The sequence below is a fragment of the Neopelma chrysocephalum genome, unplaced genomic scaffold, assembly GCF_003984885.1.
Source record: "Neopelma chrysocephalum unplaced genomic scaffold, ASM398488v2 Primary Assembly neopelma1_283, whole genome shotgun sequence".
NCBI lineage: Eukaryota > Metazoa > Chordata > Aves > Passeriformes > Pipridae > Neopelma > Neopelma chrysocephalum.
The window spans coordinates 362922-387843 of NW_020897945.1; the positions used below are offsets into that span (position 1 = coordinate 362922).

The 24922-nt window shown below is 65.1% G+C and overlaps 3 protein-coding genes across 8 annotated transcripts in view; 2 read left to right on the plus strand and 1 right to left on the minus strand.

Moving 5' to 3' along the window:
* The first annotated feature begins 1778 nt into the window (after nt 1-1778).
* FSTL3 (follistatin like 3) lies at nt 1779-9387 on the plus strand. The gene is made up of 5 exons (XM_027704573.1): nt 1779-1857; nt 3748-3933; nt 6639-6854; nt 7863-8090; nt 8180-9387. The coding sequence occupies exons 1-5, from the start codon at nt 1800-1802 to the stop codon at nt 8230-8232; spliced, it is 741 nt and encodes a 246-aa protein (XP_027560374.1). The 5' UTR covers nt 1779-1799; the 3' UTR covers nt 8233-9387.
* Nucleotides 9388-11376: 1989 nt separating this feature from the next.
* Nucleotides 11377-13981, minus strand: LOC113977988 (serine protease 57-like). Its single transcript, XM_027704579.1, is given in 7 exon segments — nt 11377-11556; nt 11636-11896; nt 12350-12494; nt 12683-12836; nt 12932-13015; nt 13018-13079; nt 13830-13981. Coding segments are annotated over 7 exon segments (1038 nt in total).
* Nucleotides 13972-24922, plus strand: part of PALM (paralemmin) — a 30936-nt gene continuing 19985 nt past the window's right edge. For 3 of the 6 annotated variants that reach the window (XR_003537472.1, XM_027704629.1, XM_027704631.1), the window contains exons 1-7: nt 13972-14099; nt 21066-21114; nt 22077-22157; nt 22247-22377; nt 23280-23403; nt 23547-23568; nt 23823-23912. Coding sequence is in view for 5 of the 6 variants with exons in the window: in XM_027704629.1 (XP_027560430.1) it covers nt 14095-14099; nt 21066-21114; nt 22077-22157; nt 22247-22377; nt 23280-23403; nt 23547-23568; nt 23823-23912 (502 nt within the window). In the remaining variant the exon portion in view is untranslated. The remainder of the gene's footprint in view (nt 14100-21065; nt 21115-22076; nt 22158-22246; nt 22378-23279; nt 23404-23546; nt 23569-23822; nt 23913-24922) is intronic. The other 3 variants (XM_027704630.1, XM_027704633.1, XM_027704634.1) reach the window with 2 other exon arrangements.

The window sequence follows — 24922 nt, forward strand, 5'->3', positions numbered from 1 at the left end:
GGCAATCACTCCGAGGCTGCCGAGGGAGCCGGGTCACGCCAGCCGGGTCGGGACCGGGAGCAGCGCCGGGGCCGGGAGCACACCAGGAGCACACACCAGGAGCCCGTGCGGGCGGGGGCTGCCGGCTCTGTCCTTCCCCCCAGGACCTCCCGCTGTCCTGTGCGGGGCTCTCCTGGCCCCACCACGCACTGTGGGGAGGTGCCGGGTGCTGCAGGACACAGAGTTCCTGCACCTGCAGATGGCACCGATGCCACCTGGGGTAAACTCATCCCTCCCCGTTCCCGACCCCTCCCTGGGGATGCAAGGGACTGTATGGGGAAAAGGAGGGGAAGATCTACCTTGGTGAGAGACAGCTCACTGGCCAGAGGGACGGAGAGAGGGATGGAGATTGTGCTGGTGCCAGTGGACACGCTGCTCTGCCTGTGCTGGCAGCTGGCATTGCACCCGCTCTCCCTGTTGTGGGACCAGGGCTGCTCCACGTCCCACCAGACCAAAGCTGCGTCCAGCCCCATCCCGCGCCAAAGCAAGCTGCTTGTGCTGTGCTGGCACCACTCAGAGCCAGGAGGCTGCTGCTGGGCCAGAGGGGTGGTGCAGGGTCCCCGGGGCCCTGTGGTCTGGGCCCCTCTCCGAAAGAGCCCAGCTCAGCCCTGCTGAAAACATGACCTCAGCTGAGGCCAGTGCACGGGGTGAAACGTTCCTCAGCTGTGCGGCCGTGAGCTGGACACGGCGCTCGGGGCTGAGAGGGCCCCGGGCTGTGGCAAAGAGCCCCGTGTCCCCAACGCCCTACCTGGGGAGCTGGGTGACAGCTGGGGGCCCTGGTGCACCCCGACCCCCCTTCAGACGGGTGGGCAATCTCTTTGTGGCGGCACTGAGCAAGAAGCAAGGCCAGGACACGCCAGAGAGCCCAAACTGCCTTGTCCTGGGCTCCCCACTGTGCTCCCCAGTCCTGTCAGGAGCCACACAAAGTCTGGGAGCCCCTGAAAGCCTGGCAGTATTGGCCCAGTCCCAGTTCCCCAGCACAAGGCAGGCCATGCAGGGTCCAGCACGCGTTTGGGAGCCAGAAGATGCAGTGCTAGTGCTGGTGGGGACAGCTGGGGAGAATGGGGTCAGCACGTGCCATGGGAGTATGACCCCACCAGCTCTTCTCCTTCCCCTCCTTGCCTGGCAGGGCTCGAGTTGGTGCCTCGGTTTCCCTTCGGCTCGTTGGGGGTGATGCTGGGCACCAGCCGAGCTGCAGGGGTGTTTGGGTAGCAGAGATGAAAGGAGCCACATGAGACAGCCCTCACCGTGCCCCTGCTGCCAGCCGGGCTGCTCCGCGAGGAGGAGGAGGGCGGGAGGAGGCAGACGCGGGTTCATGCGAGGATGGGTGTGGAAGGCGCAGCCGTGCGGGCGGCATAGGGTCGGGCAGGGAAGTGTTCTGGGGTTCCCCACGCCTCGGGGTCTGCCCAGACACTGCTCTGCTCCGCAGAGCACGGGGGCACCCCCAAACCTTCCCTGTCCCATCTCAGTCCCGGGCTGCCGCTCCCTGCCCGCTCTGGTGGAAGCACGGACACGACCCCCCCACCGCCCACTCGGCGACGATCAGACCCCCGCTGCCATCCCCGCGCCTCCGCACTCACCCCCCTCGCTGCCCCCCGACTCCACGGCCGCTGCCCCCGCCCCGGCCCCCCCGCGCCGCCCCGCCCGGTGATTCACGCCTCCCCGCCGCTTTATAGCTCCGCCGGGCTCGCCGCCGCCTCACAGCAACAGGTCACCGGAGCGCCCCGGCCCGTCCCGGCCCGTCCCCGCCCGGCCCGGCCATGCCGCTGCGGCTGGCGCTCTGCCTGCTGGCGCTCTGCAGCCCCGCCGCCGCGCACGGTAAGAGCCGCGGGGTCCCGGTTCCGGGGGGGTCCCGGCGCAGCCCGCCCGGTAACGCCGCTCGCCGCCGGCAGGTGCTCGCGGCGGGGGCGGCCCGGGCCGGGGTCGCGGCGCCGTTCGGGCACCGCTGTCCCGTCCCGCCGGGCAGATGCCGAGCTCTCGGCGGCACAAACCCGCTTTAAGGGGCGGAGCGGCCACCCGGTGCCCGGCGGTGCCGCTCGGCTGTCCCGGTCCCTGCCGTCCCTCCGTCGGTCGCGGGGTCGCGCGGCGGGAGCGAGCGCCCGGGGTCCCACCCGGCCCCGCTGCCCGGGCTCGGCATCCCGCACCCCGCGTGCCCCGGGAGTCCCCGTTCGCGGGGGCGCCAGAGCCGGCTCGGGGCTGAGTGGCCCCCGGTGGGACGGGCCGGGAGCGGGGCCGGTCCGTGACCAGGGTGTGGAGTTCGCAGCTCGGAGCCTCCCGGTTCCGCTGCCGGTGCTCGCGGCTTTCGCCGCGCTTGGGCGGTGTCGGGGCTGTGGGGGAGGACGTCCCGAGACCCCGGGTCGGGGCTCCATCAGCCCTTCCCAGCGCCGCGGAGCCGTGCGGTGGTGCTGGTGTCGCCTCTCCCGCATCGGAGTGGGAGTTTCCATCCTCCCTTCGCACGATGCCGAGTGTTCCGTGGGGAGTGGGGGCCGCGCGGTGTTGTAACGGGAAATTGGGCTTGGAAGAGCAATCGAACAAGTCCGTGGAGGATAACCCCCCGATGGCAGCCGCGTGCTGGCGCGGCTGGTGCTGCCCGAGGTGTCCAGGTTTCCGCAGCCCGAGGATTTGCCCCATCCACGACTGCCCCGCGGATGCAGCCGGGCTGGGAGCCCCATGTGCTTGTGGCTGAACCAAAATCATATGCGAGGGAAGAAAAAAGGGGGTACAGGGTCTGGGGCGGACTCCACTTTGGGGCAGGGTGAATCCCTGACTTGGAGGGGAGCGACTCCCCCCTGGCAGCACAGGACACGTCCCCGCCCCCATCTCTCCCTCCCTCCCTCCCATCTTTTGCCGTTTAACAAACCTCAAGCGCAGCTAATGAGAGCACGAACCCAAATAAGCGTCACAAGAGGCTGGTTTGCAGAGGCGGAAATTGCAAAGAAATCACTCACAAAAAAGAAAAAAAAAATCTAACTGATTCGCTGGTGGGTCACAGAACAAACAGGCTTTTGAGTCAGAGCGATCCGGTGCCGCGGGGCTGGCCCGGACCCAAGGGCTGGGGCAAGTGCCCCACGCTCCAGCCACTGGCTCAGACTCTCCTTGCAGAGGCCGTGTATGTGTCAAGCCCCCGTGATGGGGAAGGGTTTCATTCCTCCGTGGGGCCACTGGCACACACTGGGGGATCCAGAGCATGGTTGTTCACTGGCCCTGCTCTGCCTGCCCCCCCTGCCCGAGGCTGGGCCCCCCTCTCTCTGGGACTGGGCAGGAGTTGGGCAGAGATGGAGGCAGGGAGGGCAGGGCAGGGAGGTGGTAAGCTGCAAGCCCAAGTGAGATGCCCTGGCCTGCTGGCTGGACATCTCCCAGGGCATCGCTGGGAGTGCTGGGATAACTGGTGCATCCCTGTGGTCCCAGTGCTGGTTTTGGACCTGTTGGCAGAAGAGGGCTGGCAGCAGCCCCAGGCGTTGGCATGGCTATGAGGGCATGGAGCTGCCGTGCCAGGGACCCTTAGGGATGCCTGCTCTGGGACAGCTCTTGTGCCACATGAGTGATGGGAGCCAGAACAGAGTGTCTCCGGGTTCCCCAGCTCATCCCAGGCACTGGAGCGATCTCTGTGCCTCTTGCCCAAGGTGGTCCAGCCACAGCTGGCATCTTGCTGCCCTTTGTGGGAGTCCCAGCACAGCAGGGATCCCTTACCCTCTGCCCTCTCCACAGGTGGTATCTGCTGGTTGCAGCAGGGGAAGGAGGCCAAGTGCACCATGATCCTGAAGACGGGTGTGACATGGGAGGAATGCTGTGCCAACGGCAATGTGGACGTGGCCTGGTCTAACTACACCTACCCAGGCAACAAGATCAGCCTGCTGGGCTTCCTGGGGCTGGTGACGTGCCACCCCTGCAAAGGTGAGCGGGCTGGGGGGTGAGGGGGTGCTGTGGGGCTGAGCTCTGCCCACGGGGGATGCTCAGAGCCTGCAGCTCCAGGTGATGCAGCAGTGATGGGGCTGGGCTGCCCCTCGCCAGACAGGGCTCTTCTGGGCAGTCTGGGACAGCACAGGGACCCCAGGGACTGCTGACCCCATGCTCCTGCTGCTGCAGCTCCTGGACAGATGCTGCTGTGGGTCAGAGCTGGCGGGACAGCCTGCATCCCCTGGCTGCTCTCATTTTGTGTGTATTTTAGTTCTCTCCCAGTGGAGTAGGACGCGTGACCCGGGTCTTGGCCGGGCAGCCGAGTGCAGGGAGCGGAGCTGGGGCTGCCTGTTCCCAAGTTAACCTCGCTGTGCTGGGGCCCCCTGGCCCTGCCCTCACCACGGCTGCTCAGGGGGAAACTTTGTCAGGTTTTTCTAAGGCAAAAAGATCTATTTCTTCCCCTCCGCTCCCCCTCGCTCCTCCCAGCGTGTGTGTGAAATGGCTTTATGTAACGGGCAGTTCCAGAAGTGGAAACTCTCCAGCTGTGAGTTCCAGCCCCACCAGATGTTTTGGCGTGTGCCAGAGGCGCGGATCCCCCAGCACTTGCGTGGCTGTGTGAGAACACGCTCGAGGACCTGCTGCCCGCAGGAGGCAGGAGCAGGGGTTTGGAAGGTCATGTTGTTATTTGCTTAAAGGGGGAAAAAGGTTCTTAACAAAACCGCTTCCTCTGGTTCCCTGCACTCCTCGGGCCCATCCTGGTGCAGCTTGGGGTTGCACCCCATGCCAGCCAAAAGCTGAGTGAGATCCTGACCCCGGCCCCATCCCTGCTTGGCAGAGCTGGGAGCACTGGGACACTCTCCATGGGCTCCCCCGTGCCTGGGGCAGAGCACAGTGAGGACAGGCAGCCCTGACCAGGAGTCTGACCTCACCTCTGCAGAGAGACTGGGAGGCACGGGGGCTGCCAGTGGCCACAGACCATAGTGTGGGCTGAGGCTCCTGGGGTTTATTGGGGTCTGGGAGCAGGGCCTGTAAGGAAACTGGTGGAGAGCCCGGCCAGCACTTGCACCACAACCCCCACACCATCAGCCAGCCCCTGCCTGTCCCGTCCAGATGGAGCTGGTGCTGCTCCTCACCAGGCTCCAGAGGCCTTGGAAGAGGGTGGATAAGAGGAGCTGTGCTCCCACTCGCCGGGCTTGCAGGGCTGGGAGAGGTTACTCTGGGATAAAGTGGGCTGCAGCCGGGGCAGCCCCACGGGGAGGTGCTGGCCAGGCCCCGGGGGCTCTGCAATGGGTCTCTGGGAGGGAAGTGAAATTCCTGGCTCCAGCTGCTGGGGACACGGTGTCCCCCCCAAGGACCCAGTGCAGGGGGGGAGTCAGGCTGTGGGGTCAGGGTCACGGGCAGATTCTCCAACCGCTCCCTCCCTTGCTGGGACTGTCTGGACAATCGGAATCTGCTCTGCTGCAGCATCTCAGAGCGGAGGGTGATGAGGGTCCTGTTTCCTCTAGCAGCCCTGGGACACAGAGCTGTAACCCTCTGTCACAGGGTCCCCATGTCTCAGGCTCTCCTTCCCTGGGACAAGCCCCAGCTGTGGAAATCAGGGAGCAATCCGGAAAATTGTTCCCCACCAGGGAATTTCCCCCAGGGACTGCTGGGCCAAGCAGACAGGGAATTTCCCCTTCCTCCTCCTCCTCCTCCTCCTCCTCCTCCTCCTCCTCCTCCTCCTCGCTGTCTCCCAAGGTGGCCCATCTCCCACAGGGAAATCCCCCTCTGTGCCTCCCAAAGCTCCAAGCACACACCCTGTCTGCAGGGATCCTTCCTGCTGGGGGAGAATCCCCGTCCTGGGAAGCTTTTTGGTCTTGCTCAGTGTGGGTGCTGATGGGTCCAAGCAGTGCCCATGTCCTGGGGAGCTCAGGGTCCAGTCCCTCTGGGGTGAGTGCTTTGTGTGCTCTGGGAGGCAGAGGGGGTCCAGCTGCCCCAGACGGAACCCCTGTCCCTGCCGCTGACCCTTTGCCTCTCCCTGCAGAGGCACCAGGATGGGCCCCTGCTCAGCGGCCCCTCTCCATCCCTGCCGGCGTGGGCACAGCCCTGGGGCACTGGCAGGACCCCCTGAACCCCGGCCCCCGTGCTGGCCGGGAGGTGACCCGGGGGGACAAAGCATCTGCCTGTCTGGGGAGCGGCGCTGGCTGCTGCCTCCCGCTCTTGTGTTCCAGTCACAGAGCGAGACAGGGCCAGGCATTGTCTGCTGGGAGCGGCATTCCCCATCGCCCAGACAACTCGCGAAGCCCAGCTCTTTCTGGAGGAGCTGGGGCCTTGTGGAGATAGATTTTTCCATTGCACAAGAGAAAGAAATGACTCCTTCCAAAGAATAAATAGATGGGAAGGAGTGAGCTGGTGCTGAGTGGAGCCGGGGCTCCGGCTGGGGTGAGCGCTGGATGATCGTGCAGAGCCACAGCCAACGACCTGCTCCTTGGCGGGGCTGAGCAGATCCAGATGCTGCCGGGGCAGCTCAGTGTCAGCACGTGTGCTGTGGCCCGGGGGGCATTCGGGACTGTGAGGGCCAATGCTGGCCCGGTCCTACTCTGTGAGGGCCAGTGCTGGCCCCGTCCCACTCGGTGTCCCACAGGGGCTGGGCAGGACGGGCCCTTCCCTGGCGGGGGGCAGCCAGTGCTGTGTCCTCACGTGCTGCTGCTCTGCGTCCCCAGAGAGCTGTGAGGGGGTGGTGTGCGGCCCCGACAAGGTCTGCAAGATGAAACACGGGCGTCCCCAGTGTGCCTGTGCCCCAGACTGCTCCAGCCTGCCCCGCAAGCTGCAGGTCTGCGGTTCTGATGGCTACACCTACCGGGACGAGTGCGACCTGCTGACGGCCAAGTGCAGAGACCACCCCGACCTCGAAGTGATGTACCAGGGCAAATGTAAAAGTAGGTGCAGCTGAGCCCCCACCCCATTGGGTCCCATTCCTATTCTGCCCCTGTCCTATCCCCATCCCCTGTGGTCCAGGGAGGGAAGGTCCATCCCAGTGCAGGGTCTCGCCTGCAGGACACGGGTCTTGGTGCCCATTAAGGGGACATTGAGGCCTGTTGGTGCGCTGGGGTTTGGCCTCACTTCGGACTGAGCAGTAACAGTCCCTAAAATGTCATTTACAAACGTCAAGCCCCTTTTTTTCCTCTTTTGTAAAGGGCGCAGTGATCCTCCTGGCTCTGCCAAGAGCTTGTCAGAAGGATTATGGTTATTTTTCCAGCCCTCCTCTCTGGAAGGCTTTGTCTGTCAAGCTCTGGGCTGAGCAGGGAAATATGGGGCAAGAAACGGGAGTTTGGGAGCTGCAGATGCCAAATCTTCCAATCCAGCAGGGAAAGAAAGAGAGGAAGGTGGAGGGATGATGGGGGTGCAGGAGCCCCCTGCGCCACCACCCCCCGGCAGAGCCCTTTGCAGGGCCCGATCCCGCTGTGCAGGCTCCCTCCACGCCCATGCACCCTCGCTCCAGCGCTGGGTCGGGGCCAGGGTGACCCTGCCCTTCCCTCTTGCCGGCTGCCAGCCTGGCTGCAGCAGCTGCTGCTTCCCTGCCAAGGCACCTGCGTGCGGCCGCTGGCCCGGCCGGGTCCCCCCCGCGCCAAACGGGCTCAGCCCCGCTCGCTCCACCACTGCAGCTGCACCTCAGCTCCTCCCCGGCTGGGGCTGAGCCCGAGGGCCTGGGGCCACGTGCTCCCTCACGCTCAGGAGGTCAAGCCCTGCCAGCCCCTGCCCTTGGGAGCATCATCGATGGGAGAGGTTGGGACCATTCAGCCCTTGGCTCCTCTCTGTGCCCCAGTAGCAAGAGTCGGGAGGCGACCGGGTTTCCTTGGGACGATGTCCACTGCCCACCTGAGCTGGAGGAGCCGCGGGAGGGGGTGGTCTCGCCCCGGTCACCCCAGCCCCGTGCTTCCCTGCAGAGTCCTGCTCCAGCGTGGTGTGCCCCGGCACCCACACCTGCGTGGTGGACCAGACGGGCAGCGCCCACTGCGTGATGTGCCGGACGGCTCCCTGCCCCGAGCCCACCAGCCTGGACCACGCCCTCTGCGGCAACAACAACGTCACCTACCCCTCGGCGTGCCACCTGCGCCGGGCAACCTGCCACCGCGGCCGCTCCATCGGCGTGCGCCACTACGGGAGCTGCTCAGGTGAGCGGGGCGGGATGGCGGCAGCAGGTACAGACCCCCAGAGCCCGGTCACCCCTCACACCCCCCTCACCGCTTCTCTCTGTTTTCAGCCGCGGCCAAATTCTCCGCAGAGACGGACAGCGCGGAAGAGAACTACGTGTGAATCCTCCCTGGGCCGAGCCGGAGCCGGGAGACAGGGGCATTATGTGTATATTGTACAAACCATATACCTGATATTTATTAAGATAAAAAGATCCTTATTTATCCCCGTGTATGTTATGCAGTCGCAGGGGGCTCAGTTCCCATCCTGCCAGCCGGGGAGGAGGGGTGGGGGCTCACGGCCAGAGAGATGCTGAGCTGCCCTGGGATGCTCCAGTGCCCACCCAGTGCCCGGCAGAGCTCTCCGCTGGCCAGTGCCCTTCCTTGCTGCTGGCGTGGTGTGGAGGGGTGTCCGTGGGCCCCCCTTACGTGTCCTTGGCCGGCAGCCCTGGGCCTATTTATTTTTGGATTAATTCTCAGTACTCTGCTGACGTTTCTGGCTGGGACCTCGAGGTCTAGAGGGAATCTGTGCTTTTGCCTTCCCTGAGGGGCTCAGCCCCAGCTGCCAGCAGCAGGAAAGGCAGTGCAGGCTGCATCAGATTGGAGAGAGATAGATATATATTTTTATATATATTAAAAAAAAATATATGTATGTTATTGTCTCCTAAACTTTCAGCATGTGTGTGTTCAAATGGATTTCAGTTTAGGTCTTCCCAGGCCCATTCAGACCAGGCTCCCACCGTCTTCGGAGGGGATGCCGGTGCCCAGAGAGTTGGTGCAGTGGCAGCCCTATCTGGGGGGCATGACCATTCTCCCTGGCCCACTGAGCCCCCACCCAGAGCCCATCACCCAGGGCAGCTGCCCCTAGCCCTCCTCATCCCTCCCTGCCAGAACAGCTTCAGATGGAGCCCGGGCTGCAGGGAGAGATGGCCCTGCCCACCCCCCCCAAGGACCCCCACACTGCAGCTCTGGGGCCCCGTACCCCCTGCTCTGCCCACACCTGTATTTATTTTTATTCCTTCTCTCATTTCTTCTGTTGTCACCTGTGTAAATACCAGCTCAGCTCTGACACCAAAAAGCTCTTGACTTTATATAAATATCATTTTTATATATATATTATATGTAAAAATACCTTATCTTCTATTTTTGTATGATTGGATTCTGACCCTCAAGGCAGATGCTTTGGGAACACCCACATTCCCTATTCTGTATTGTTGGGGCATTTTATGGCTGCGTTAGATTATGTTGGATTATAATTATAAACCAGATTAAACGGTGCTGCGGGTCTGGTTTTGTCGGGCAGGCTCTGGGGCCGCAGGAGGTGTTGTTGTCCCGGGGGCTGTGCCCCTGTGCCGGGGTCTGGGATGTGGGGAGCCCCCAGCAGCGGTGAGGAGCCGCATCCCATCTGCTCCGCTTGGCGCTCGGGTGTTCCGGCCCGGCCAAGGCTGCTCAGCGCAGCGGGAGGGAAGGGGAGAGCAGGGAAGAGCGAGATAAATCTGTTCCCAATCTCGGGCTGTGCCATGAGGGTCTGGTATTTCACAAAACAATTCCTGCCGGTAATTGGGTCCCGATGTGGGATGGTTCCCGGGCGGCAGCCTGTGGTTTGACGTGCTGAGCTCCACAGGAACTGCCGCTGGATCTCCCTCAGCTGCATCCCCTGTACTGGGGGCCAGCACGGCACAGCCCCCCAACCCCCCGCCCAGCCCTCAGAACCGTGCCCAGCCCAGGAGCGCATTGCAGAGAATCACAGAATCATTTAGGTTGGAAAAGACCGCTCAGATAACCCAGGACGGTCACGGGACTTTCTCCTGCAGCCCCTCCCTGCCTGCCCAGCTCAGCGATGTCCCCCCGCTCTTGGGGATGGGTGTACGGGAGTTCTCAAAACGCTGCCCATGCCCTGCTGGGTGCCAGCGCTGCTGCACACGGTGGTGTGTGGCCTGGGTTCCTCCAGGGGCTGCCCGCAGCGCTTCCTGCCCGTGCCATCTCCCCGTCCCGCCCGCCCCGCCGCAGGGTTTGGCCCCGGGAGCGGCTGGTGCGTGGCCCCGTGCCGAGCCCGCGGGCACGGGCTGCGGCAGCAACAGCAGCTCCTGTGATGAGCGGGAGATTTCAGCCTCCAAAACATGGCTGTGAGTCAGGAGCCGCCTTCCCACCGGCTTTTGGGTGGTCTGGGACAAGCTGGGACAGGCGCCGGCTCTCCGGGCTCCCTGGCAGTGCGCGGAAGCCCCGGGGCTGGCAGCCCTGTCCCGGCATTCCAGGGGATCTCTGCCCCACGCTGCCTCTGCCAGCACCCCCATGGGATTTGGGGCTTCCTTGGATGCCGGCAGCCTGGCAGGGGTCTGTCCCCTACTGGGTGTCCCCAGGGCCACTGATGACTGTGGCTTGTGTCCCCTGACCCCGCGCAAGGCCCCGCAGCAGCCACAGGGTGCCAGCAATTTGCAGATAAAACAAACAGCCAGAAGCGGGGAATGTCTGAGTCTGTTCTCCGAGACGGCCGCGACGCCGGGCAGAGCCACACGTGTCTCAGCTGAGACCCAGCAGCAGCTCAGCACATGTCCCCTGGCCACTGTGGGCACCCGGCTGCCACAGGGTGAGCCCCGTCTGTGGGTGGGGAGGTGGGTGAGGCTCCCGACGGATCCCTGTGGGCTCTGCCAGCGCAGCTGGGAGCCCGCCTGACCCTGGGGGGTGTCTGTGGTTCCCCTGTTTGGGGGGTCCCGTAGAGCAGCGGGAAGGGTGTGGTGTGGGACGGGACGGAACAAGATGAGGCAGGATGGGATGAGATGGGATGGGACGGGATGGGACGGGATGGGACGGGATGGGATGGGGGGCCCCACCCCTGGCGGGAAGGCAGCTGGGGTGGCAGCACCTGGCTGCAGATCCTGGCTCCTCTGGGGCAGGGCCTGGTCCTGAGTGGGGGCCACAATCCCCTCCTTCCTCCTGCACCCCCTGCTCCATCTGCCCACACCCAGGACAAGTCGGGGGGACCAGAGCACAGAGGGAAGCAGTAGGATGGGGACCGAGGGTTTATTGAAGAAGGAAAATGTTGCTGCCGCAAGAGGCTGCACGAGGTGCTGGGGCTTCTGCTACAGCCTGGGGGGGATGTGACACCCCTCACCAACAGGCAGAGTCCTGGGTCAAGGAGCCCTGAGCATCAGCTCCCAGCCCCCACCAGAGCTGAAGGATGTGGGAGTTCTGGCCCTTTTCTCCCCTCCTGGGAGATATCGGAGCCCCTCTCCCCACAGCCCACCCCCAGGGCCCCCTCCCAGCCATGTCAGGGCTTCGGCCTCCCCTTCTGCTGGCGGGGCCCTCGCACAGTGCGATGCACCCAGTCAATGTAGTTGGAGATCTTGGTGTAGACGTCGGGGAACCGGCGGTCCCCACATCTCTTCCCAGAGAACGAGACGATGCCGTAAACCTTCTCCTTGAAGATCAGGGGTCCCCCGGAGTCACCCTGCAAAATGAGGAGGTTGGAGGGAGACTGGTGGGTCTCCCAGCGGGGGTAGTGGGGCCCGGGGCCGGGGTGCACTCACGGTGCAGACGCCCTGCAGGGTGGCGTTGCGGCTGGCCCCACACAGCATGTTGGCCGAGACCTTGCCCCTCCACAGCGTCCGGCAAAGGCTCCGCTTGACGATGGTGGTGTTGGTCTCCATCAGCTCAGCGGGCTGGTTGCCATAGTTGGAGGTGTCCCCCCAGCCCACCACGCAGCAGACGGTGCCGGGCTTCAGGTCGACGTGTGGCGAAGGGAGGCGGATCCGCTTCACGTACTCGTTCAGTGTGGCCGCCCTGTTCAGCTGGGGGGGTGGACGGGGCAAGGACGGCTTTGCTGCTGGGCAGAGCCCTCCAGATATTCCTGCCTGAGACCCTCTCCACCCCATAGCCTGCCCGTCCCAGCTGACCCATCCTGCTGATCCCCCCCAGCCCAGCCCTCCCCTCTTCAGAGGCTGGGCCCCCCCGCCAGTCCTTCTGCACTGGTCCCAGTCTGCTCTAGAGACTGGCTGCTTGGGAGTCACTGACCCGGACAGAGTCGGAGTGTCCTTGGTGCCTCCATCGCGCCCACGGCACGGTCTGCCTTCTCCGGAGAAGCACTGACATCTAGTGTCGGCTCGGCCCCGCCTGGGGCACCCCACCTCCCTCCCGTGTCCCGGGCCATGGGGCACCGCCCTGCCTGGCCGCGGGGTGCTCGGTGGCGGGACAGTGGCACGCCAGACTCACCCGGAGCAGGGACAGTGGCACGCCAGACTCACCCGGAGCAGGCGGATGTCGTTGTCCACGGCGCGGGGGTTGTAGCGCGGGTGGGCGATGGACTCGACCACGCTGAAGACCTGCTGGGACGCCTCGGGCTCCTCCAGCCGGTGGGCGCCCAGCACCACACGCACCGAGGGGCTGCTCCTGCAGCCGGGGGGGGGGGGGCTGAGCAGGTGCTGCCGAGGCTGGGGGGGATCGGGGGGGGGGGGGGGGCCAGGGGGGCGGGAGGGGGAGCGCAGGTGGGAGGGGACAGCCCCAGGACTGTGTAACCCCCTGGGAGAGGGGTATCAGTTAGAAAGGGTCACACGACGTTCAGGGGGGACAAGGCTCACCTGGGAACGAGGCAGTGGGCAGCTGTCATCACCCACTTGGGCCACACCAGAAAGCCCCCGCAGACGTGCTCCCCGTCCATCTGGATGGAGGCGATGAAGGGCCGGGAGTGGGGCACTGCTGCCTTTCCCCCGACGATCCGGCTCCCCTGGGTGCCTGGTGGGTGCAGGTGATCATTGGCCTCCTCCATGCCACAGGGTCTCCATCTCCCACCCTGGGGACCTGTACCATGGCCCCAGCTCTCCCATTACCTGCTGGGGCCAATGCTGGGAGCAGGATGGAGCCCCCCAGGCTGAGGATGAAGAGCCCAGTCATGACCATGGCAGTGCAGAGCAGGCACTGTCACCACTGCTGGGGCTGCTCGGGCTGGGGGTGCTTAAATCCCTCCGGGGGCTGAGCCTCGGGGTGCCAGCGGGTATCTCCCTCCTGCTTCCTCTCTCTGGGTGTTACTGCTTTGTGCAATTCGGGGGGTGGGGGGCCCTGGCACTGCCATGCAGCTTCCCCCAGAGTGGGAGAAGGAGAGCAGAGCAGCTTCCCAGTCCTGGCTCCTCTTGTGCCTTGAGTTAATTGGGATGAAACCTCTCTCTTGGCAGGGAGGTGGGAGCAGCAGGACCCCAGGACACCTCCCAGGACATGGCAGCATCCCTGGGGCTGCTGTGGGTCACACAGGAACTGCGCTGTGCTCCCACCCAATGCCTCTTTTGGCTTCTCCAGAGCCCTGCTGGCTCTGGGATGATGTTGTGGGCAGAGGGGCAGTTTCTTCCCCCTGTTCTACGTTGACTTGGAGTGCAGAAAGGGGTGCAGGGGATGTGAGATACCGGGCTGGGGGTGCATGCTGACACTCGCTGCAGAGCCAGGTTTGCTCCAGGGCCAGGCGCAAAGCTCTCCCCCAGCAGTGGGCAGATTTCCCAACGGAGGGTGCCTCGGCGCTTCCTGTGGCAGTTTGCCCGTGGCGGCCGTTGGGTTGGGAAACGGGGGAGCAGAAAGGGGGGAGCAAAGAGGCTCCTGGGGTGCCTGGGGTGGGGCAGGATCGAGGGGCTGCTTTCACAGGAGGGGGTTGAACATTCACAGGGGCTGCGTTCATGGAGACGCTGCGAACGCAACTCCTCCGACCCGTCCCGCGCCGGGCATTGCACAGTCGGGACTCGCCTCGGGACCCTCAGCAGCAGCCCCAGCCCCGGCGGTGCCGGCGCGCCCCCAGGCCGGCTGATGGGCGGCGGCAGTGGCGGGGCGCGCCCGGCAGACGGAGCTGTGCGGGAGGGAGGCGGGAGCACCGGCGCGGTCCCGACATCCCTGCGCATCCCGCAGCCCCGCCGGGGATGCCGCCGCCCGCCGGGCCCTGAGCGCCGGGACGCCGGCGGACGCCGGCCTCGCTCCGCCGCCCCCCGCCCTCGCCGGAGCTGTCACCGGGACCATGGAGTGAGTACCGGGGCCGCGCCGGGACCGCGGCACCGGGCCAGGGCCCCCCCGGGCCCCGCCGGCCGAGCACCGCAGTACCGGGGAGGGGGGAGCGGCGGCCGGGGAGCGGGGCTCGGGACCCCGGGACCGGAGCTGCGGGAAGCGCACACCGTCGGCTCAAAGAGCTCGTACCGGCGGCTCGAACACCCCCGATGCCGAGGCTGGGGAATCCGAACCTGGCGTCTCATATCCCCCGGTCCTGGGGACTCAGCACCCCAAAACTGGAGGCTCGCATCCCCCTGATCCTGAGGTCTCAGGATCCCAATACCAGAGGCTCGTATTCCCCCTATGCTGAGGCTTGGGACCCCAAAACCGGAGGGGGGGGCTCGCATCCCCCCGATGCCAGGGCTCGTGACCCCAAAATTGGGGCCTCACATCCCCTCGGGTGCTGGGGCTCAGAACCCCAATACCGGGGGCTCACACCCCCTCAGTGCTGGGGCTCGGGACCCCGATACCGGGGCCGCCTTTCCCCCCAGTGCCACTCAGCAGGTGCGGCCCCTCCCCGGGTCCCTGCCCCGCCGTGGGGTGCTGGGGCGCTGGCTCGGGGTGGGGGGGAAACAGCGGAGGCCTCGATGCGGGCGCGGGGGGTGCAGGAGGTGCGGGGGGTGTCTGGGCTGCCAGCGGTGAGGGAAGCAGGGGGTGGGGCGGGCGTTTATTTTTGTGTTTTGAACCTGTTGTTGCCGCTGTGTGTGGTGGGGTGAGTGGGTGGCAGGAGCTGCGGACCCCTCCCTGCACTGTGCCCCCAGCCCCTGCCCAGGGACCCGGCCGTGGCCAGGGCATCCTCATGTATCGGCTCCCACCGGAGGGGTCCGGACAGATGGACAGTCTCTGACCCGGCCTCATCCTTTGTGTGCCGTGGTGGGGCCCTGCCCGGGCGGGCGGGGGAAGGACGGAGCAGGCGGAAGCCATTGGGAGCCGGTGCCTGGGGACTGTCCTGCCTGCATGCTGGTTTTGCTCCTCAGGGATGCCAGCAGCTGGTGCCAGGAGCACATGGGACTGGGCAGCTGCTCGAGGTGCCAAGTGCCAGCGCTGGCCCTGTCTCATCCGGGCCTTTCCTTGCCTCCCGTGGCTCTGGTCCCCACCATGGAGAACCGGGGGTCCCCGGCACCTTCTGGGTTTGGCACTGGGGGTTCCTGGGGCACCCAGCCGGCTCAGGGTCAGCCACCCTCCACTCCTCACGGGCACCTCACCTCACACTGATCTGTTTTTACCACTGGCTACCGGGACACCAGGTGCTCAACAGGTCCTGCTCACCACCACCTGCCTCCCACCAGGGAGCCCTGAGAGGCCGTGGGGCACTGGGGAAGGGCAGGGTGAGGGGTGTCCTGGGCTCGGGGTGGGCTCTGGTTGGCTTGGGGTTGGAACTGAGCGGGAGGAACCAGTGGAGGTCTGAGAATGTTTTGGAGACTGGGGCACAGTGGCTGCGGGACTGGGGAGGCAGAGAAGCTCCCCGTGCTGCTGGAGGGGACAGAGGGCTGGCTAAGGCAGGGTCACAGCTTTGGGCAGCCCCACAGTGCCTCGGTCCCTGCAGGAAAGAGCCTTTTTAGGGAGGAAAACGTGTGCGTGATTTGCCAAAAGGCAGCACTGAGGGAAGGGCAAAGCCGAGGGGTGTGAGTGCCCTGGGGAGAGGGTGAGGAGCTGCCAGACCAGGCACGGGCTCTCCGGGAGCGGAGGCGTCAAAGGCTGGGGTTGAAGGGGGGGATGGCACTGGGCAGGATGATGGCTCCTGTCCCTGGGCTCCACATGGTGCCCTTCACCCTGCTCTGGACCGACCCTCCCAGCAAGGGCTGAGGAATCTGTGGAGGAGTGCGAGGCCTTTCCCCCACCAGCTCCATGTGCTGGACCTGTCAATGTCTTTCTTTGGAGTGAATCTCCTCAAGCGACCTGGGGTGGGGGGCACAGCCCCAAAGCAAAACGGTGCAGCCCCTGCAGCCGCTCAGCTCCAGAGCCTGGTGGTGGGGCTGGAGGTTTGGGAAAGCCCCAGGGCAGGCGGGGACATGGCGAGGTGATGCCCTGCTGTGGGCCTGGCTCTGTAGCAGCCAACGGGGGCTGGGGCAGGCACTGCTGCCTTTGCCTTGGCTCCTGCTTCGCCTTGGCAGCGGCACAGGCTGGAAGAGGGTCCTGGCTGCCACAAGCCACTGGTGCCCAGGGAGGTTTGGCTGAAACCTTCCAACTCTGGTAAAGGCTGTGCTGGTCCCACTGGAGCTGTTTGTCCTCCTCTGCTCCCGCTGCCATCAGTGCTCTTGAGCATCTGGAGATCCTGCATCTCACATCTGGCTGCTCTGCTGGTTTGTCTCACTGGGTTGCCGCTCTCCCCTTGGCTCAGGGGGTGTCCTTGGAGCAAGGGCTCTCCTGGTCCTGCCCTCACAACCCTGATCGGAAGCTGACAGTTGCACCCAGGGGAAGGAGGGAGATTTCTGCCTGAGGAATAACCCATGAGCCCTTTGGGAAGGGACTCAGGACCCTGCTCTCTGCTGGAATCCAGGGAGAAGTGAAACCCAGGCTGGGTCCTGCTGCCTCCTAGCCGGGTGCAAGGACCCAGAAGGGGTCAGGTCCATCCTGTCCCTGTGTGTAGCTGAGGGGACGGCACTGTCACCCTTCCCAGCTCTCCCAGAGGAGGCCATAAAGCTCTGCCACAGAAGGCCCCACAATGGCACCCGGCCCTGCTCGGGGCTGGCAGATCACGGGGTTCAGGATTCAGCCACTGCTGTGAGACCTCAGCTCTTGGCTGGACCTGCGCTCCTGGGAGGAACCAGAGCTTCCCAGGTTTCCTGGGAAGCCAGTGTTGGTGTTTGTGCTTCCTGGCCAGAAACAGCCCCTCTCCCCAGGCAGGGTGGTAGTTCATGTGTCCAGAGCTGTGCTGGGAGCTGTGCTGGGGCTCCAGCACTGGAGGTGCCAGAGGAAACCTCGGGAGGTGCTGGAGCCGGGTTGGGAGGTGGTGCCAGGATTGGTGCTGGAGGCACAGCCCAGATTCCTGAGTCTCTTTATCTGGAGACAAGGAGCCCTCTGGCCCCAGGCAGGAGCCACTGTCAGGGACAAGGATGAGCCTGGAGGAGGGAGAGGAGCCAGATGGATCCTGCCCCAGACAGGTGTTTCCTGGTGGAGCAGAGCTGGGCATGGGTTAAGCCCAGGCCCTGGGCTCGGCACCAAGAACTGAGCTCCCCCCAGGTGCTGGGACTCACAGGGGTGCCCCTGCCAGGATCCACGTTCCTGGCAGCTCTTTGGAGCCTCGTGTGTGCCTGTGTCCATGGCATTGCTGTGGGAAAGCTGTGCTGCCCTGTGTGAACGGGAACCCAGGGCTGGCTGGTGGCAGGAGCCAGGCACCGTGTCCCGGCCAGCACTGGGGCTGCCCATCCCAGCTGGCCCGTGCTCCCGGGGGTGGGGAGAAGCCGGCTCCACTCTCATTCATAAATCGTGGTGGGAGTTTGCTGGTGGAGCTTTGCTCCTCTAACTGGAAGGGAGCTGGAAACCCAAGTATTTGGAGGGTACTCGAACCACTGTTTGAAAGATCTGTAATTTTCCAATCAAACTCCCTCCCCAAGCCTCCGTTCATCAAATATTCATGGGATCCATTTTCTCCTGGCACTCCCAGCCCACGTCTCAGCCCGGAGAATCAATCAGGCAGCTCCACTTGCTCTAATGCATCTGCGTTTTCGGGAGCCTGGGGCTGCCATCTCCTCCCCCCGCCTCCCCCCCGTCCCCATCCCCTCCCCGGGCAGTGGCGATGGCTGGGGCTGTGCTGGGGCTGTGCTGGGGCTGTGCTGGGGCCGTGCCGGGGCTGTGGCTGGGCTGTGCCAGCAGTGGGAGCGTGAGGAAGGCACCGCTCACCACGGGAAGGAATGGGATGGGTGATGGGGCGATGCAGCAGCAGCAGCAGCAGTGGGGGGAGGCAGCCACAGCGTGGGGCAGGGCAGGAGCAGCCCCTGGGCACCAGGATCTGAGCAGGGTTCTGACCCCGAGCTGGGCACGCGGCTCCTCAGCTGCACAGATTTCTGGCCATCCCTCTCCCGAGCCGCTGCCACTGCTGTGTCTGCCCTCGTGGTCAGTGCGTGGTGGCCCTGGGGTGACTGCAGACCCCTCCCCTCCCCTCCCCTCTGTGCCTCCCATCAGGGCCGTTCGATCACGGCCTGTTGCTAAATGGCTTCGTGACGGAGCTTTGCAGCCTCCCCACGGCCACGTCACTCCGGGCCTGGCCAAGGGGCCCAGCTCCTGGCATGGGAACAGTGCTATAAATCAGTGCTGGGCCCTCGATTGTTGCCATTGCCACGGGCTCTGGAGCCTGCACCCCCCCCTCCCCAGGGCCGCTATGGGGGTCCAGGCAGTGGTGCCCGTGCAGGACTCTCTCCTGCCTTCCCCCAGCTCGGAGCTGAGCGGGTGGGAAGGGAGTGGAGGTCAGGGGAGCGGAGAAGCAGCTTGAAATGGCTCTTCGCACATTTGGATGAGCTAATGGGAAAAAAACAGAGGAAGGCAAATAAACATTATTGTTTCATGTCAGGCGGGAGGAGACAAAAGGTCACGGGCTTCCCTTGTGATGGTGGGAAATGGCAGCATCAGCAGGGCTGGAAAGAGCTGGGGAGCCAAGGGAGAGCGCGGGTGTGTGTGTGCTCACACACGTGTGTGGGCCCAGCCAAAGGCCCGGGGGCTGGGGCTGGGAGCTCCCAGGGCATCATCTCCCATGTCCCTGCTCCCTGCCTGGCCTGGTGGTTCAGAGGGTGAGGGTAAGGGGTGCGGTGGCCCCACCTTTCCACCCCTCCGGATGGATCTGGAGCATCAGAACCCCCAGGGAGACCCCAGTGGTGCCACGGTTTTGGCCCCCCGGTGCTGCCGGAGTGCCAGGCCCGGGGAGCGGCACCCCCAACCCCGGGGGGCCTCTCCATCCCTCCGCCCGCCCTGTGCATCCCCCCCACCGCTCGCCCGTTGCCATGGCACCGTTACCATGGTGCTGTTGCCAGACAACCATTGCCAGGGAACCGCCTCCATCAGTCACCAGGGCCGGCGGCAGCGGGGCCCCCTCACACCAGCCCCTGCTGACCCCCGGAGACAGGTCGTGACAGGATGGGGCTGTTGGGGAGTGGGGGACCCTCCGCCTCCACCTCGTTGCCTGGTCCCAGCAGGCAAGGACTGTGGCTGCTGAGGTGGTTCTCGCCCAGCCCTCCACGACGGATCAGAGTCCCCAGGCCAGGAGCCGGGGGGGCTGGGAGGGTGCAGTGAGGGGCATCCAGCCCATTTTGCATCTCTTCCTGGGCCAGGAAGATTCCTGGCGTTCAACCCGGGAATGCAGAGACTGTAGCAAATAATGGAAAATAAATAGAATGGAGGAGGGAGGAAAAGCAGAACAGAACGTTTCAGAAATGCTGTAAAAGTTTGGATACATTGAACAGGGCAAGATCCAGGAGAGAAACAGGACCTGGTCCAACACCCTGCGAGTGTGAAGTGCCAGGGACTGGACTTGGGGGACCAGAGCAGGAGGGAGCCCAGGATGAAGGGCAGCCCCAGACCTGTGGGGCTGGTGCGGGACGTGGATGTGTGAGGGGTGCCGTGTGCCTGCGCTGGGGAAACAGTCACAGCATCGCTGCAAACAGCATGAAAACAACCACCACAGAAGCGACACCTTCCCTGTTTGTTTTCCTGGTCTGGATTTTGCGCACTGCTGGATCCCCAGGGTGCGGGGTGAGGGGAGGACGGCGGCTCTGAGCAGCTCCCAGTAAATCACTGGCTTCGAGGAGGGGGCAGGAGGAGGCAGGGGCTCCTCTCACCCCACAGACCCCATTTGAGTTGTGGCAAAGCCCAGCTCCTCCGGTAGAGGACCCACGTGAGGGCACATACATGTGCCAGAGCACACGTGCTGGCACGTGCGGTCAGAGCCCAGGCCCGGGAGGTGTCGTGTGTGGGGCACAGCACCCCGAGCCCACCCTGTGTGTAAAACCAGCTTTGGAAAAAGCCCTTCCCGGGAGTGCAGAGTCCTGCTCTCTGTCCCTTGCTTTAGGAACCAAGTGGAGATGATCCATCGCCCGACAATACCTCTGTGCCTCCCACCCTAATTACTGCCACAGCTGAGCACCTCGTTAGCACTGCCTGGCCAGCAGCCAGCAGCTCCTGTGGCGCTGGAGCATCCTGGGCCCAGCCAGCCCCACCAGCTGCCCCAGCCCTGCCGTGGGTCCTGGTACTGGACCTGCCCCCGGTGCTCTGGGGTGCGGGGGCTCTCGCTGGGCCCCGGGGGCTCTTGCTGGGCCCCGGGGGCTGCGCTGGCCTGGGGCACCACACCACGGGGACACAGGAGGGTGGGTGTGTGGGCAGGTGACCACAGGGGTCAGGGATAGCCCCTCCTTGCAGCACCCCGAGGCCAGCGAGGCGGCTGCTGCTGGGCAGCATCCCTGGCACGGCCGTGGCAGCCCCGGCTGCAGAGGCAGGTACCGGGCCCGGAACACGGACACCAGCGGGAGCAGAGCCTGTTGCCATGTGTGTGTCTGTGTGTGTCCATGTGTCTGTGCACGTGGGCGTGCGTGTGCCTTCGTACGCAGCCCAGAAAGGTCACTGTCTGGGAAAGGTGTCAGCTGCCAAGAAAAGGGCTTGGAATGGAAAGTGTGAGCCAGGTTGGAAGGCTGCTCCGTCCTGCTCCAGCCCCTCTGTGGTCATGGTTTCCATCTGTGCCACAGCAGGAGTGGGTCTGGCTGTGCTGAGTCACCCAGGTGCTGGGTGAGGTGCCTGTCCCAGGGCAATTTGGGTAGGATGGGGGGCTGAGGGGTGTCTGGAGGAGCTGTGCAGGCAAGGGATGCTTGGCTCCAGGGTGGCAAGGAGGAAAGAGCCGCTGGAAAGGAAGGGTTCAGCCTTTGCCCGTGTGCTGCAGTGTCCGGTTTGCTGGTTGCACAGTGTGCCTGACACCTGCTGCTGGTGCCACTCCTCACCGCTGCTCTCTGCTCTCTGCAGGGTCGTGGAGGCCAGCACCCTTCAGCAGGAGAGGCTGCAGGCCATCGCGGTGAGTCCCTGCTCGGGCTGGACCTCGGCCCAGCGTCCCCACACCCCTGCCCCGTGCAGCACATGGGGCAGACACCAGTGGGGAGGAGGGTGCAGGGGCAGGTGAGCTGGAGCAGGTGAGCTGGGGCAGGTGCTCAGCTGCAGGCCGGGAGTCCCCAGCAGCCAAAGAGGTCTCGTGGTGGCCCGTGCCAGCACGTCCCTGCAGTGGCTCTTCCCAGGGTGCCGGAGCCGCCTTGGCTTGGCTGCGTGGCTGAAACAGGGACAGAGCAACAGGCAGCTGGGAGGTTTAATTAATAAAACAGTGCCTTGATGAGCCCCGAGTGAGGGAAACGAGTGATGATTCCCCCGCACACCCTTTCCCAGGAAAGGCTGAGGATGGTGCAATCCAGCCATGCCCGCCATGGGCACTAGTAATTACATTAATTAGTGAGCAGTCGGGGGCCACACGGGGCAGCCCCTCCCAGCACAGAGCAGGTCGAACCCACCGCTGCCCCATGGCAGCCCCCCTGCCCTGCCCGGCTGGCTGATCTCTGCCACACAAAGGGCAAATTGTTCTGGACCAGAGGAGAAAGCTCCGGGTGACGCGTCCGGGCTGGGTCTGACTCTGCTGAAATGATCTGGAGCAGCCCCAGGATGGGTGGCGGGAGGGGCGAGGTGGAGGCCCCGGGGGCTGTTTCCCCCACGCTGGCAGCTCACTCAGCGGGGCCAGCCGAGGGGAAGGTGACATTTTGAGATGGTGAACAGAGCCCAGGCTTTGCCATGACTTCTCTACAGCCCCCGTGCCTCAGTTTCTCCCAGAGAGGGCAGGGATGTGATACTGGGCTCCTTGTGGGCTGTCCCCAAGCCTGGTCTCGCAGCCCCTCTCCCCAAGTGCAGCCCCTCGCCCCCACTCCTCCCTACCCGGCGATGCTCGGCGCCCACCCCCTCCCCGCGCCGACCCCGGCTCCGCTCCCGTCCCTGCAGGAGAAGCGGAAGCGTCAGACGGAGATCGAGAACAAAAGGCGGCAGCTCGAGGACGACCGGCGGCAGCTGCAGCATCTCAAGGTGAGAATCCCCCGGGACCCCCAGGCTGCCTCTGCACCGGGATGCCCCCGGCTGGGGGGGCAGGACCGTGACCCCCTTCTGCTCCCCAGTCCAAGGCTCTGCGGGAGAGATGGCTCCTGGAGGGGGCCCCAGCCTCTGCCTCCGAGGAGGAAGAGGCCATGAAGAAGCAGATGCAGGAGGATGAGGTGAAGACCAAGGAGCTGGAGGAAACCATCCAGAGGTAACGGGGCCTGCGTGGGGCCAGGTGTCGGGATGAACTCGGAGAGCACCCGCGTCCCTCCAGAGATCCCCGAGCGGGCTGGGTCCTCACAGACGTGACTCAGCCCTGGGGAAGGGGCAGCGGGGAGGTTGTGAGGGAGACGCCTCAGCCCCTGCCCAGTCCCCTCGTTGCTGGGCAGCCGAAGGCGGGGCCCCAGAGCCCCAGCACGGAGGTGTCCCGGCAGCGCAGCAGGAATGCAATCAGTCACGGCGGTGCCGTTAATTACGGAGCATCGGTGCAGAGAGGGGTCAGGCACGAAGGGGCCTTTGTGTCCGGCTAATGGTGCAGCGCATTCCTCTGCCGGCGCCGTGCGGGAGCCGGGGGGGCTCTGCCGGGGGGGCTCTGCCACCGCGCCAGTCCAGGGGGACTCCCCGGACCTCCGCCAAGTCCCGGCGGGGCCCTGCTGCCGGCACAGCTCCTGGCCGGGCTGCTGGCCGGGAACAGAGAGTCGCCCTCGCAGAAAGCTCAGCCAGGCTCCCGGCGACATGTGCGGGAGCAGAGGGATGATGGAGCAGCCGCGCTCCGGCCACCGAGTGAGGGCACCGGCAAGTGCGTGGGGCTCGGTCCCCCTGCCCGGTGCCCCCGGCAGGGTCTCTGCCATTCACTTGGGCTGAGCCCGTTGGCTCTTTCCCTGCAAAGAGACAGTGACGGCTGTGCTAGAATATGTCCCTGCATGTCCTGAGCCCAGGGGGACAATTTGTGCCTCCCCTCTCCCCTGCACCATGTTGCTGGCCCATGTTCACACCTCTGCTGTGGCTGCCTGCCCAAAGTTACCTGCCCCACACTGCCTCCCCCACACTGCCTGCCCCATGCTGCCTGCATCAAGGCTCCCCACGGCCTCTCAGCCCCAGCTCTCCCCGCAGGCTGGAGAAGGAGCTGGAGATGCTGGAGAACAGCAGCTCAGTGGCTTCTACCAAGGAGAACCTGGCAGAGGCAGCAGCCCCAGCCAAGGAGGAGAAGGCCGAAGCCGTCCCGAACGCACAGAAGGTGGGCACGGCCGCAGGGGCTGCCGGCAGTGGGGTCAGGGTCCCTGGCCCTGGTGGGGATGGGTGTGTGGGTGGTGAGTGTGGGTGCAGTGGGTGCATGGAGGGTCCCAGCAGCTCCTATAACCTCTCCCTTCTGTTTTGCAGAGTCCCCTGGGCACGGTTAAGGGTAGGTGATCCTTGATCCCCCTCAGGCACGGTTTGATGCCCACCATCCCCTCACGCTGCCCCGATGCCAGGGCCAGATGGGTAGAGAGAGCCAGCGGAAGCCCTATCTCCATGTCCCCTGTCCCTGTCCCCTCCCAGGCGGTGGTTCCCTGTGGCGGGGGAGCCCGTCCCAGGGACCATCTGCAGGGGACACGCCACCATCCCTGGGCCCTGTCCCATGGGCACATGGACAGCCAGGCGATCATTGTGGCTCAGGCACTCGTCTCTCCTCTCCATCTCCAGCCGAGAAGAAGGTCTCCAGCAGCCCCATGAAGGCGGTGGAAGGCACCGACCTGATGAAGGCGGGTAGGTGCCCCCTGCCCTGGGAGGAGCGCTCCTTCCTGGCTGCTTCCCCCTCCCCTCCTCGCCGTCCTCGGCTCGCTGCCGCCGCAGCCGCTCCCCGCCGCGCCGCTCGATGCCTTTCCAAGCCCAGGGCAGAGAACATCCGTCATTGCAATCACAGGGTTTGGTTTTGCTTCCACCCCACAGCTGGTTCATGGCTCAGGGCCCCCCCTCACACGAGTTCCATGTCTCTGCTCCAGTTTCATCCTTCCTGCTGTTTGCAGCTTCTCTGCGCAGGGGCGAGGGAGCGAAGTGTCGGCTGCCGGCATGGCTGACCCGGGGCCGGTGCCTCGGGGAGCTGCAGGGGCACTGGGCTGCCTGAGCTGGGGGGGCTGCAGCCGGCTCTGCTGCTGGAGGAGTTTGCTCTGGTTTGGGGCAATGGCTGGAGACCAGACCGTGGCACCAGCACTGGGCAGAGCCCATCTTGGGATCCTCAGAGCAAAGCACCGCACATGGGGCTGAGGTGACCCTGGTGCCAGCAGGGACTGGCTGGGAGCTAACGAAGAGATGCCAAGGATTGCCCGTCCCACGGGGGTGGAAAGGCTGCCCCAGCGCCAGCACCCTCAGTGGGGGTTGCGCCTCTGTGAGCACGAGTCTGGCTCCCATCCCGGTCCCCTCAGCCGGCTCCGCTCACCAGCTGGACAGACGGACCCGGCATTGCCAGTGCCCCCAGGGCCTGGCTAGGCCCAGCCCCGGGGCCACAGCAGCCACGGAGGTAAGGTGGTACCAGCAGCACCAGGATGGCGGCAGCCCACAGGTCCCAGGAGGAGGGATGTGCCAGGGATGTGCCAGGGATGTGCCAGGGATGTCGCACCCGCCTCTGCCACTCACCGCTCCTCGCTGCCGCCTCGCTAACACCGCTGAGCACCACAGCTCTGCTGCCACCACAGCTCTGCTGAGCACCACAGCTCTGCTGCCACCACAGCTCTGCTGAGCACCCCGAGCACCGCTGAGCACCACAGCTCTGCTGCCAC